General features: G+C 46.8%; 1 protein-coding gene across 1 annotated transcript; it reads right to left on the bottom strand.

Moving 5' to 3' along the window:
- Nucleotides 1-683: 683 nt before the first annotated feature.
- Nucleotides 684-8,889, bottom strand: LOC120021635 (transmembrane protein 88-like). Its single transcript, XM_038965441.1, has 3 exons — nucleotides 8,375-8,889; nucleotides 2,133-2,518; nucleotides 684-1,802 (listed from the first exon to the last, which is right to left on the bottom strand). Exons 2-3 carry the CDS (start codon nucleotides 2,505-2,507, stop codon nucleotides 1,524-1,526), a joined length of 654 nt encoding a protein of 217 aa, XP_038821369.1. The 5' UTR covers nucleotides 2,508-2,518; nucleotides 8,375-8,889; the 3' UTR covers nucleotides 684-1,523.
- Between the last annotated feature and the right edge of the window lie 6,320 nt (nucleotides 8,890-15,209).

Raw genomic sequence — 15,209 nt, 5'->3', positions numbered from 1 at the left:
GAAAATAAGTTGTTTTGTAGTTTATATGAAACTGACATTGCTTTAATAAAAAAAAATCTGTTTTGGATTTTCCATTCAATACTATTCTATTGCTATAATGGGCAGTTAGGATGCCTGGAATATATTCAAAATATTCACAATTACATTACAACAGCTGCTTATTCACAGGTCATGACTATAAACATGACAGAAGTAGATTGTTTTATCTTACTTTAAATGTTTTAATTAGCAAGTTACTCATGTATTTATTACTTTATGACAACTGTTTTTGTTATCCACAAAATATGATTATAGGTTATCAACAGTTTTCTAAGAATGTCATCATTCTATTCAAGCAAGACAAGTGAATACAAGCAAAGTGTCAGAGACGTGTGTATAGGTGGCAGGGAAGTCAGGCGCAGGAGAGTCAAACGGAGTGTAAAATGGAGTCTTTTAATAAATGTCCAAGTAACATGCTCTATAACACTCATAAGAAAATGAATAATAAACAAATATGGGTACGAAGACCCGACGCGCACCTATACAAAATAAACACTACACTGACAACAATCTCTGACAAAGACATGAGGGGAAACAGAGGGTTAAATACACAACAGGTAATGGATGGGATTGAAAACAGGTGTGTGGGAAGACAAGACAAAACCAATGGAAAATGAAAAATGGATCGATGATGGCTAGAAGACCGGTGACGTCGACCGCCGAGCACCGCCCGAACAAGGAGAGGCAACGACTTCGGCAGAAGTCGTGACACAAAGCCTTCCAGTTACTGAGTGAAGTGATGCTATAAAAGTGTTTTGATTCTGTATAACATATTTCTATGATGTTCTTACTTGGAATTAATATGTCATTAAAACTTTGATGAAAGAGTCAACATTTGACAGCTGCCATATGGCATCAGAGATAGTAGCCTTGGTAACCCACATTGTTTGTGAGGTGATGTAATGGCAGTTGGAATCTCGTGCTCCACTAGAGGGAGATGTTGTCATTTCATGCCAGACAGAAACTGATTCACTTGTAGTTATTTCTATAAGACAAAACACCTTTTCTGATATAATGGAAATATTTTATTCTAAACAAACATAATTTAATAATAGTACAGGATAATTCAACATAAAAAACAAACATAATAACAAATAATTGCAGTGTAGTTACAGTGGTATTTGATAGTACTTCATGTAGCATACTTGTGTTTTTACAGCTTCACCTTTGCTCTCTGCAATCTACAAACCAGTGTATTGTAAGATCCACCTCCACACCACCCCCACCAAAAGACTCATAGGCATATTATAACTGTGTCCATAAACATCATCTCCACGAGTCCACACCTCAACTTTCCCTACTACCCTCATGCCCTGTTTTCTCCCTTCCTTCACATTCCTTCCCTCCCTGCTCAAGGTAGAAGTTGCCTCTATCTACAGATCTAGGATCAGATTACTTGATCCCCAATCCTAACCTTAACCTTAAGAGGCAAGAAAATGTTATCTGACTCTGCATCAGTGGTTAGGGTCAACATATCCCTCCCCTCACACCCACACACTGCCTTTGCCCTCCCCCTCTGAGGCCCCCTGCTGGCCACAGCAGCCTCCTCCACGTTGGCGCGAGGCAGGCAGGTTCTTGTAGACGGCCCTGCTGTAGGGGATGAAACAGAGGCCCAGTTGGAGGTGGCGGGCCAGGCGGCAGTAAGCAGCCAGAGCCAGGACCAGGAGAGGGGTGACCAGGATGAAGCCCACCACCAGCAGGGCCACACAGCCACCGTCATCCAGCAGGTCTGAACAGTACAGGGACGTGCCATTGGGTTGCACCTGGGGACGACAGGGAGGAGAGGGAGGAGAAATGGTTAATGGTGTGCAACCAACACAAACACACACACACACACACACACACACACACACACACACACACACACACACACACACACACACACACACACACACACACACACACACACACACACACACACACACACACACACACACACACACACACACATTTTAAAACTACTTATCATGTGTTACACAGCAATGCTCAGGTCAGGACTCATGCTCTCTCTCCCTGTATGTCTCTGACTCTCCCCTCTCTGTCTCTATCTTTTTCTGATACACACAGACTTTCTTCCTGGATGTCAGTCTTACCGTAGAGTGACATAGGAAGCCAAACACGACCATGACCAGCGCTGGGGTCATGATGGTGCCGAACACAATACTGACCAGCGTACTGTTGACCAGGGCAATGATCAGGTTCTGAGTCGTCACCAGTACTGAGCACGCCCAGCAGTCCAGAGAGCCTCTCAGCTCCAGAGTGGCGTCCGTAGCCCCCGCCACGCTGCCCGCTACTGAGTACGGGGGTGGCACCACCACCCCTGACCCCCCCGTTGGCGACCCTGGCACAGAGGTCACAGAGCCTGTGTGCTGGAGGTGGAACTGCAGTGAAGACAGAGGTTCCCCATTGTTAATGTGATGCAGCTTGGTGATGCCGTTCTCCAGGGTCTGGTTCCTCGGCAGACTCATCCTCCCTAGGCCTTCGGGAAACAAAATGATTAGTGTTATTAATTCAGTAATTTATGTGTCTGTCATACAATTTCATAATCATCATTACTAGTGGTAGTGCAGTTAATAATGGGCCAAGTGGTATAGCGCAGGCCTGTTACTGCTCTTCTGTTCGGGAGCCTTATAGGGCTTGCAGTTACAGTGCCTTCAGAAAGAACTCACACCCCTTGACTTTTTCCACATTTTGTTGTTTTACAAAGTGGGATTCAAATGGATTTAATTGTCATCTTTTGTCAATGATTGTCACGCCCTGACCATAGAGAGACTTTTTATTCTCTATTTTGGTTAGGTCGGGGTGTGACTAGGGTGGGTGATCTAGTGCATTTATTTCTATGTTGGCCTGGTATGGTTCCCAATCAGAGGCAGCTGTTTATACCCCACTGGTTTTTGTGGGATCTTTTTTTCGTGTTGATGCCTGTGAGCTCTACAGAACGTCACATTTCGTTGCTCTTTATTGTGTTTGTTAGTTTCAAATAATAAACATGTGGAACTCTACGTACGCTCCGCCTTGGTCCGAGTATGATTAACACGACGATCGTGACAGAAGATCCCACCACAACAGGACCAAGCAGCGTGCCCGGGAAGGAGGCTTGGGAGGAGATAAAGGAGGAGAAGACATCCTGGACTTGGGAGGAAATTATGGCTGGAGACAAAAGCTTTCCATGGAAGCAGACGCAGGGAGAGAAGGGAGGACAGCGACAATGCCGGGGTTCGCGGCCACAGAATAAGCCCAAAAGACAGCCCAATTTTTTGGGGGGAGGGGGCACACGGGGTGGTCGGTGCAGCCGAGGAATGAGCCAGAGACCGTCAGGGAGTCGAAGGAGGAACTCGACGAAAGATTCCGGAGAGAGGTGGTGGCGATGAGAGTGCTGCAGAGCGGGCGTGCTGAGGAGTGTGACACCAGTCCGGTGTCATCTGCACCAGTTTCACGCATCTGGCCTCCAGTGCGCCTCCCCAGTCCGGTACGTCCTGTGTCTCCTCCACGCACTCGCCCTGAAGTGTGTGTCACCGTTCCGGTACAACTTGTGCTGGTTCTACGCACCAGGTCTCCAGTGCGCATACACAGCCCAGTACGTCCTGTGCCAGTTCCCCGCACTCGCTGTGCGAAGTGTGTCATTGTTCCGGTACAATTTGTGCCGGTTCTACGCACCAGGTCTCCAGTGCACCTCCACAGCCCAGTACGTCCTGTGTTAGCTCCCCGCACTCACCGTGCGGAGTGTGTCATCGTTCCGGCACCATCTCTGCCGGTTCTACGCACCAGGTCTTCAGTGTGCCTCCACAGCCCAGTACGTCCTGTGCCTCCTCCTCGCACTCTCCCTGAAGTGCGTGTCCCCAGTCCGGTACGTCCTGTGCCTGCTCCTCGCACTCTCCCTCAAGTGCGCCTTCCCAGTCAGGTATGTCCTGTGCCTGCTCTCCGCACTCGCCCTGAAGTGCGTGTCACCAGTCCGGTGCCACCTGTACCGGCCCCACGCATCAGGCCTCCAGTGCGCCTCCCCAGTCCGGTACGTCCTGTGCCTGCTCCTCGCGCTCGCCCTGAGGTGCATGTCACCAGTCCAGTACCACCAGTGCCGGCCCCACACACCAGGCTTCCTGCGACGATCCCCAGTCCAGAGCTTCCGGCGACAGTTCCCAGTCCAGAGCTTCCGGCGACGGTTCCCAGTCCAGAGTTTCCGGCGACAGTTCCCAGTCCAGAGCTTCCGGCGACGGTTCCCAGTCCAGAGCTTCCGGCGTCAGTTTCCAGTCCAGAGCTTCCGGTGACGGTCCCCAGTCCAGAGCTTCCGGCGACGATTCCCAGTCCAAAGCTTCCGGCGACGGTTCACAGTTCAGCACTTCCGGCGACGTTTCACAGTCCGGAACCCCCAACGACGGTCCACGGTCCGGAACCTCCTGCGACGGTCCACGGTCCGGAACCTCCTGCGACGGTCAGCGGTCCGGAATCTCCAGCTCCAGGGCAGGAGCCTACCTCTGCAACGATGCCCAGTCCAGGCACAGCGTCCAGTCCCACTCCATGGCAGGAGCCTTCCTCTGCGCCGATGTCCAGTCCAGGCACGGCGTCCAGTCCCGCTCCAAGGCCGGAGTCTTCCTCTGCGCCGGTGCCCAGTCCAGGCACGGTGGTCAACTCAGCTCCATGGCCGGAGCCTTCTTCGGCGCCGGTGCCCAGTCCGGGTGCGGCGTACAACCCAGCTCCATGGTCGGGGCCCTTCTCTGCGCCGATGCCCAATCCGGGCATGGCGTTCTACCTGGCTCCATGGCCAGACCCGTGGTCTGGGTGGGGGCAAAGTACTCAGTGATGTGTTATGTTTAGGGCAAATCCAACAGGGTATTCAGGGCATAAAGTTCCTTTCTTTGCCACATTTTTTTGCAGTTTTACTTTAATGCCTTATTGCAAACAGGATGCATGTTTTATTCTGTACAGGCTTCCTTCTTTTCACTCTGTCAATTAGGTTAGTATTGTGGAGTAACTACAATGTTGTTGATCCATCCTGAGTTTTTTCCTATCACAGCCATTAAACTCTGCAACTGTTTTAAAGTCAACATTGACGTCATGGTGAAATCGTTGAGAGGTTTCCATCCTCTCCGGCAACTGAGTTAGGTAGGCCACCTGTATCTTTGTAGTGACTGGGTGTATTGATACACCATCCAAAGTTTAATTAATAACTTCATCATGCTCAAACGGATATTCAATGTCTGCTTTTTTTAAACCCATCTACCAATAGGTGCCCTTCTTTGTGAGGCATTGGAAAACCTCCCTGGTCTTTGTGGTTGAATCTGTGTTTGAAATTCAGTGTTCAACTGAGGGACCTTACAGATAATTAAATGTGTGGGGTACAGAGATGAGGAGGTCATTCAAAAATCATGTTAAACACTATTATTGCACACAGAGTGAGTCCATGCAACTTTGTATATGACTTGTTAAGCACATTTTTACTCCTGAACTAATTTAGGCTTGCCATAACAAAGGGGATGAACACTTATTGACTCAAGACATTTCAGCTTTACATTTTTAATTCATTTGTAAAAATGTTTAAAAACACAATTCCACTTTGACATTATGGGGTATTGTGTGTAGGCCATTGAATCAATTTTAAATTCAGGCTGTAACACAACAAAATGTGGAAAAAGTCAAAGGGTATGAATACTTTCTGAAGGCACTGTACAGTTGTGGCCAAAAGTTTTGAGAGTGACACAAATATTAATTTTCACAAAGTCTGCTGCCTCAGTTTGTATGATGGAAATTTGCATATACTCCAGAATGTTATGAAGAGTGATCAGATGAATTGCAATTAATTTCAAAGTCCCTCTTTGCCATGCAAATGAACTGAATCCCCCAAAAACATTTCCACTGCATTTCAGCCCTGCCACAAAAGGACCAGCAGACATCATGTCAGTGATTCTCTCGTTAACACAGGTGTGAGTGTTGACAAGGACAAGGTTGGAGATCACTCTGTCATGCTGAATGAGTTCAAATAACAGACTGGAAGCTTCAAAAGGAGGGTGGTGCTTGGAATCATTGTTCTTCCTCTGTCAACCATGGTTACCTGCAAGGAAACACGTGCCGTCATCATTGCTTTGCACAAAAAGGGCTTCACAGGCAAGGATATTGCTGCCAGTAAGATTGCACCTAAATCAACCATTTATCGGATCATTAAGAACTTCAAGGAGAGCAGTTCAATTGTTGTGAAGAAGGCTTCAGGGCGCCCAAGAAAGTCCAGCAAGCGCCAGGACCGTCTCCTAAAGTTGATTCAGCTGCGGGATCGGGGCACCACCAGTACAGAGCTTGCTCAGGAATGGCAGCAGGCAGGTGTGAGTGCATCTGCACGCACAGTGAGGCGAAGACTTGTGGAGGATGGCCTGGTGTCAAGAAGGGCAGCAAAGAAGTCACTTCTCTCCATGAAAAACATCAGAAAAACGGATATTCTGCAAAAGGTACAGGGGTTGGACTGCTGAGGACTGGGGTAAAGTCATTTTCTCTGATGAATCCCCTTTCCAATTGTTTGGGGCATCCGGGAAAAAAGCTTGTCAGGAGAAGACAAGGTGAGCTCTACCATCAGTCCTGTGTCATGCCAACAGTAAAGCATCCTGAAACCATTCATGTGTGGGGTTGCTTCTCAGCCAAGGGAGTGGGCTCACTCACAATTTTGCCTAAGAACACAGCCACAAATAAAGAATGGTACCAACACATCCTCCGTGAGCAACTTCTTCCAACCACCCAGGAACAGTTTGGTGACGAACAATGCCTTTTCCAGCATGATGGAGCACCTTGCCATAAGGCAAAAGTGATAACTAAGTGGCTCGGGGAACAAAACATTGATATTTTGGGTCCATGGCCAGGAAACTCCCCAGACCTTAATCCCATTGAGAACTAGTGGTCAATCCTCAAGAGGCGAGCGGACAAACAAAAACCCACAAATTCTGACAAACTCCAAGCATTGATTATGCAAGAATGGGCTGCCATCAGTCAGGATGTGGCCCAGAAGTTAATTGATAGCATGCCAGGGCGGATTGCAGAGGTCTTGAAAAAGAAGTGTCAACACTGCAAATTTTGACTCTTTGCATCAACTTCATGTAATTGTCAATAAAAGCCTTTGACACTTATGAAATGCTTGTAATTATACTTCAGAATTCCATAGTAACATCTGACAAAAATATCTAAAGACACTGAAGCAGCAAACTTTGTGAAAATTAATATTTGTGTCATTCTCAAAACTTTTGGCCACGACTGTAGATAGATGGGGAGGCTGATAATGGATCCCCTTTACACACAGGAATCTGTTTGGCATGCCCCTATTTCAATAGTAGATTGAAAAAAAGCCTATGAATGTCATTGCATTAAAGTGAGGGTAGCTAAGTTTCCTAAAGTACAGTGGTGAGAGGTGCAGACAGTAAACACAGATAACTACATAACTCTGGGCGGGAGGAAATGGACTTCCCTTGGCCCCACCCCCAGTCTCCTGGATGACTAAAGACCCAGAACAATGAGATCCCCCCCCAACCCCACCCTCTTCAAAACCCCATTCTAAGAAACCTTCTTCCACTAATTTTAAACGTCAACAACCTTTTGTTGATTGGATTTTAACTGAAAACTGATCATTGTAATGGGTTATTTAATTTATTTCACCAAACTTTCATCAATGTTCAGTTGACTTTAGCAGTGGGGTGGGACCTCAGGCACAATGTGTCATATTCACATGTCCTCAGATCACATCTGATACTATAACTGTTGGTATTAAGATGAAGGTAGCATGTGCAGGTATGACCAGCATGTATAACCTCTCATAGAACATCATGGGAAAAAGGGTTCATGGATTGAAATAGTTACTTTTCCATTCAGTCTTCATATGAACCAAGCAAAGAAGGGGGTGGATTAAAAACCTTCCAATAAAGTATTTTAATTTTATTTATTTAATTAGGCAAGTCAGTTAACAACAAATTCTTATTAACAATGATGGCCTACCCCGGCCAAACCCTAACTCAGACGACGCTGGGCCAATTGTGCGCCGCCCTATGGGACTCCCAATCACAACCTGTTGTGCTACAGCCTGGAATTGAACCAGGGTCTGTAGTGATGCCTCTAGCACTGAGGTGCCGTGCCTTAGACTGCTGCGCCACTCAGGAGACCAAAAGATTATTAAACGGTCTTGGTAATACAATACAAAATGCTAAACTTCTCATCACACCCAAACTTCAATTGAACATGCTCTAGAAGCATAAACCCTATGAGCTGGAAAAAAGTTGACTATGATCTTTGTTAGGATGTTTAGTTTGAGTTTCCATGTCCCTCCATCCCTGGATTCCCATAATGATTACAATGAGATGTGTTTACTCACTGTGTGATTGGTGGAGCAGTTCTGAGGATTTGTCTCTCTGTCGCTCGCCTCTCACAGTAGCAGTAAGAGAAGATGTGAATACACTCTATTCTTTAACCTGTCTTCCTTCTCTGAGAATGCGCGTCGAGAGAAGAAGAGGTAGGTCTCCACGACATGAACATCCAGATCCTGAGGTCAGACTGATGACATTGACCAGGTGGAGGTTTATACCCTGATGATGAGAGTTTAGACCTTTGTCATTCTCTGATATATCCTGTTGTTTCTGAAACTCCAGGTATTCAGCAGATGCTTTGTGTCTGCAAAGGTCTCAGTCGGTGTCACTCTCTTTCCCCTTTGCTTTGTGTTAAATTCTACGCTCTGCACAGTTAAGGCAAATATTGCTTTTCTGCTTGGCTCTGACTCTTCCTTTCCTGCCGTGCTGTTTCCTCACTTTCATTCCAGTTTGGTTAGTCACTGAGTCTCCCCTCTGTCTCCTGTCTGTCTCCTGTCTGTCTCCCCTCTGTTTCCTATCTGTCTCCTCTCTGCTGGGTGTGTGTCTGTGGGCTGCTGTGGTGCTGGTGGGTACAGAGAGGCAGCTGGGGAGTGTTAGACGTTGGTGATGGTATTTGGAAAGGGCGGGGACACAGGAGGGATTACACTGATAACCCTTGGACCCAGTGGGGAGCGAAGGGGTAGGGAGGGGAGGGAAGGGGGGAGCGAGGGGGTAGGGAGGGGAGAGAAGGGGGAGCGAGGGGGTAGGGAGGGAAGAGAGGGAAGGGAGGAGAGAGGGGGAGAAAGTGTTTATCTGAATAGATAAGGAGACGGGTGAGAGTTGCCAAAACTCTTGCAGTCACTACAACCCCTAACCACTACCTTCTGCTGCAGTTACTACAACCACTACCTCCTGCTGCAGTCACTACAACCACTAACCACAACCTTCTGCTGCAGTCACTACAACCGTTAACCACAACCTTCTGCTGCAGTCACTACAACCACTAACCACTACCTTCTGCTGCAGTTACTACAACCACCAGCTACCTTCTGCTGTAGTCACTACAACCACTAACCACTACCTTCTGCTGCAGTTACTACAACCACCAGCTACCTTCTGCTGTAGTCACTACAACCACTAACCACTACCTTCTGCTGCAGTTACTACAACCACCAGCTACCTTCTGCTGTAGTCACTACAACCACTAACCACTACCTTCTGCTGCAGTCACTACAACCGTTAACCACTACCTTCTGCTGTAGTCACTACAACCACTAGCCACTACCTTCTGTTGCAGTCACTACAACCACTAACCACTACCATCTGCTGCAGTTACTACAACCGCTAACCACTACATTCTGCTGCAGTTACTACAACCACCAGCTACCTTCTGCTGCAGTCACTACAACCACTAACCACTACCTTCTGCTGCAGTTACTACAACCACTAACCACTACCTTCTGCTGTAGTCACTACAACCACTAACCACTTCCTTCTGCTGCAGTCACTACAACCACCAGCTACCTTCTGCTGCAGTCACTACAACCAGTAACCACTACCTTCTTCTGCAGTCACTACAACCACTAGCCACTACCTTCTGCTGCAGTCACTACAACCACTAACCACTACCTCCTGCTGCAGTTACTACAACCGCTAACCACTACATTCTGCCGCAGTCACTACAACCACTAACCACTACCTTCTGCTGTAGTCACTACAACCACTAACCACTACCTCCTGCTGCAGTTACTACAACCACCAGCTACCTTCTGCTGCAGTCACTACAACCAGTAACCACTACCTTCTTCTGCAGTCACTACAACCACTAACCACTACCTTCTGCTGCAGTCACTACAACCACTAGCTACTATCTTCTGCTGCAGTTACTACAACCACTACCTTCTACTGTAGTCACTACAACCACTAACCACAACCTTCTGCTGCAGTCACTACAACCACTAACCACTACCTTCTGCTGCAGTTACTACAACCACCAGCTACCTTCTGCTGTAGTCACTACAACCACTAACCACTACCTTCTGCTGCAGTCACTACAACCGCTAACCACTACCTTCTGCTGTAGTCACTACAACCACGAACCACTACCTTCTGCTGTAGTTACTACAACCACCAGCTACCTTCTGCTGTAGTCACTACAACCACTAACCACTACCTTCTGCTGTAGTCACTACAACCACTAACCACTACCTTCTGCTGCAGTTACTACAACCACCAGCTACCTTCTGCTGTAGTCACTACAACCACTAACCACTACCTTCTGCTGTAGTCACTACAACCACGAACCACTACCTTCTGCTGTAGTCACTACAACCACTAACCACTGCCTTCTGCTGCAGTTACTACAACCACCAGCTACCTTCTGCTGCAGTCACTACAACCAGTAACCACTACCTTCTTCTGCAGTCACTACAACCACTAACCACTACCTTCTGCTGCAGACACTACAACCACTAGCTACTATCTTCTGCTGCAGTTACTACAACCACTACCTTCTGCTGTAGTCACTACAACCACTAACCACAACCTTCTGCTGCAGTCACTACAACCGCTAACCACTACCTTCTGCTGTAGTCACTATAACCACTAACCACTACCTTCTGCTGTAGTCACTACAACCGCTAACCACTACCTTCTGCTGTAGTCACTATAACCACTAACCACTACCTTCTGCTGTAGTCACTACAACCACGAACCACTACCTTCTGCTGAAGTCACTACAACCACTAACCACTACCTCCTGCTGCAGTCACTACAACCACTAACCACTACCTTCTGCTGTAGTCACTACAACCACTAACCACTACCTTCTGCTGTAGTCACTACAACCACTAACCACTACCTTCTGCTGTAGTCACTACAACCGCTAACCACTACCTTCTGCTGCAGTCACTACAACCACTGACCACAACCTTCTGCTGCAGTCACTACAACCACTAACCACTACCTTCTGCTGTAGTCACTACAACCACTAACCACTACCTTCTGCTGTAGTCACTACAACCGCTAACCACTACCTTCTGCAGTAGTCACTACAACCGCTAACCACTACCTTCTGCTGTAGTCACTACAACCACTGACCACTACCTTCTGCAGTAGTCACTACAACCACTAACCACTACCTTCTGCTGTAGTCACTACAACCGCTAACCACTACCTTCTGCTGTAGTCACTACAACCACGAACCACTACCTTCTGCAGTAGTCACTACAACCACGAACCACTACCTTCTGCAGTAGTCACTACAACCGCTAACCACTACCTTCTGCTGCAGTCACTACAACCACTGACCACAACCTTCTGCTGCAGTCACTACAACCACTGACCACTGCCTTCTGCTGCAGTCACTACAACCACTAACCACTAGCTTCTGCTGCAGTCACTACAAATCAAATCAAATCAAATCAAGTTTATTTTATATAGCCCTTCGTACATCAGCTAATATCTCGAAGTACTGTACAGAAACCCAGCCTAAAACCCCAAACAGCAAGCAATGCAGGTGTAGAAGCACGGCGGCTAGGAAAAACTCCCTAGAAAGGCCAAAACCTAGGAAGAAACCTAGAGAGGAACCAGGCTATGAGGGGTGGCCAGTCCTCTTCTGGCTGTGCCGGGTGGAGATTATAACAGAACATGGCCAAGATGTTCAAATGTACATAAATGACCAGCATGGTCAAATAATAATCAGGAGTAAATCTCAGTTGGCTTTTCATAGCCGATCATTAAGAGTATCTCTACCGCTCCTGCGGTCTCTAGAGAGTTGAAAACAGCAGGTCTGGGACAGGTAGCACGTCCGGTGGACAGGTCAGGGTTCCATAGCCGCAGGCAGAACAGTTGAAACTGGAACAGCAGCAAGGCCAGGTGGACTGGGGACAGCAAGGAGTCATCATGCCCGGTAGTCCTGACGCATGGTCCTAGGGCTCAGGTCCTCCGAGAGAGAGAAAGAAAGAGAGAAGGAGAGAATTAGAGAGAGCATACTTAAATTCACACAGGACACCGGATAAGACAGGAGAAGTACTCCAGATATAACCAACTGACCCTAGCCCCCCGACACATAAACTACTGCAGCATAAATACTGGAGGCTGAGACAGGAGGGGTCAGGAGACACTGTGGCCCCATCCGATGATACCCCCGGACAGGGCCAAACAGGAAGGATATAACCCCACCCACTTTGCCAAAGCACAGCCCCCACACCACTAGAGGGATATCTTCAACCACCAACTTACCATCCTGAGACAAGGCCGAGTATAGCCCACAAAGATCTCCACCACAGCACAAACCAAGGGGGGCGCCAACCCAGACAGGAAGATCACGTCAGTAACTCAACCCACTCAAGTGACGCACCCCTCCTAGGGACGGCATGAAAGAGCACCAGTAAGCCAGTGACTCAGCCCCTGTAATAGGGTTAGAGGCAGAGAATCCCAGTGGAGAGAGGGGAACCGGCCAGGCAGAGACAGCAAGGGCGGTTCGACCACTACAACCACTAACCACTACATTCTGCTGCAGTCACTACAAACACTAACCACTACCTTCTGCTACAGTTACTACAACCACTAGCTACTACCTTCTGCTGCAGTTACTACAACCACTAGCTACTACCTTCTGCTGTAGTCACTACAACCACTAACCACTACCTTCTGCTACAGTTACTACAACCACTAGCTACTACCTTCTGCTGCAGTTAGTACAACCACTAAACACAAGAGAACAAACAGAGTGGAACATTCTGAACCTAAATGTTGGTAAATGTAAGCATTTCAAATAATGTATTTGTAATATTGTGAGATGGTAATAAGATGGAAAGAGAAAGGGGGATACCTAGTCAATTGTACAATTGAATGCATTCAACTGAAATATGCATTCCGCATTTAACCCAAACCCTCTGAATCAGAGAGGTGCGGGGGGCTGCCATTATCGACATCCACATCTAATAAACTGTCAAAAGGTTTTGTACTGTCTCTCCATTGCAAGATAAACCGATACAGAACGTGTATTTTATACTTGCTATACATGTTCGGAACATGCATACATTTTTTCTGGGCTAGCTTCTTACATAAGACAGATCTGTACATTCCTATCTGATAATGAGTGAGATCTAGATGATGGGGAGTGAACACACTGACTGCACAAAGATAAGACACACACATTCCCATGGTGCTACAGCATACAGACCCCAAGACACAACAGAACTAAACAAATGAACAGAGAGCTGTGTAGAAAGTAGGGGCAGTGGCTGGGTCATATAAGACATGGTTGCTTTAAAGGTTGAGAAGGAAAGGGGACTGGCCCTCCTGATGAAGAACAGAACACCAGGTTCAAAAAACAAAGTGGACATGTGGATGGGGAGGAACAAAGTGATGTTGCAGGAGAAGGAGAGGATCGCCAGACTGATAAGAGACCAGTGGGGGTTTAGTTCAAAGGGGGAAAATATGTATTTTCTTTGGGTTTTCCCCCCTGTTTTTTTATCACAGTCAGGGCAAGTGTGTTTATTTACTTATTTCTTCAGAGGGCAGATAGGCGCTCTCTCTGGAGATAGAGGGAGTGATTGGATGAAGGAGGGACTGGAGAAGAAGTAGAAAGAGGGGTGATTAAAAAAAGCCTTTAGGAGTGTGGAAGACCAGCCAGACCAGGAATGTAGGGGGAAATCCTTAGAGGATTCAGAGAATAATGGAGATATATGTTTTCCCTCTGTTCGATGTGTAGCTGCTATTACCTCAGTGCTGCAGCCCTCCTAGAGGAGTGTGTGTGTGTGTGTGTGTGCCAGTGTGTGTGTGTGTGTGTGTGTGTGTGTGTGTGTGTGTGTGTGTGTGTGTGTGTGTGTGTGTGTGTGTGTGTGTGTGTGTGTGTGTGTATCTGTGACTGTGTCTGTGTCTGTGTCAGAGAGAGAGAGAGAGATACAGTGGGACCGAAATAATTGACACCCTTAATAAAGATGAGCAATAATGACTGTATAAAATAAATAATTTAAATACTGAGCTATATTGTATGCTATAAAAATAACAGACAAGGGCCCCAGGACCAGTGAAAGCAAATAGCCCCATAACATCAAAGATCCTCCACCATATTTTACAGTAGGTCTGTGGTTATTGTCTGCTCCTGTATTCTGATTTCGTGGCCAAAGAGCATCATTTTCATGTCATCCAACAAATCTAAATGCCTGAAGTTTGCTAAAATGCATTGGCACAGATTGGAAACGGTGTGTTGGTCAGATGAGGTGAAAACACAGCTCTTCAGCCACACACACCAGTGGTGGGTTTGGCATTGAAATGAGAATGCATAAACAGAGAAGAACCCAATATACCTACTGTAAATGGTGGTGGATCTTTAATGTTATGGGGCGATTTTGGTTCCACTGGTCCTGGGGTTCTTGCTAAGGTCAACGGCATCATGAACTCTACCAAGCTTCTCACAGGAGGCTGACATTTGGCCTCAAGTGGATCTTCCAGCAAGACAATAACCACAATACACACATCAAAATCCACAAAGAAATGTTTAAATGGTCACAAAATCTAAATGTTACAATGGGAATCTCAGTCTCTGGACTTGAAACCCATTAAAAACACGTGGTTTGATTTTAAGAGGATGGTCCATAAGCACAGACAAAAGATATCAAGGACCTAGAAAGACTCTGTATGGAGGAATAGTCCAGATCCATCCCAATGTGTTCTCCAAAAGGCTCAGTACTGTTATCCTCGCAAGGTGAGGTATTGAAAGGTATTTAAAACAGGGGTGTCAATCATTTTTACCCCTATATTATTTCGAAAAAATGTGATTACTTGTTAAACAAAATCTCTTTGAGTATAAAATAATCACATTTCCAAATATTTGTGAGCATACAATATAGCTTA

This window comes from Salvelinus namaycush, chromosome 26 (assembly GCF_016432855.1).
Source record: "Salvelinus namaycush isolate Seneca chromosome 26, SaNama_1.0, whole genome shotgun sequence".
In the NCBI taxonomy this organism is placed as follows: Eukaryota; Metazoa; Chordata; class Actinopteri; order Salmoniformes; family Salmonidae; genus Salvelinus; species Salvelinus namaycush.
Note: the sequence above shows the minus strand (reverse complement) of the source record. Positions and strands in the feature narration are given on the sequence as shown.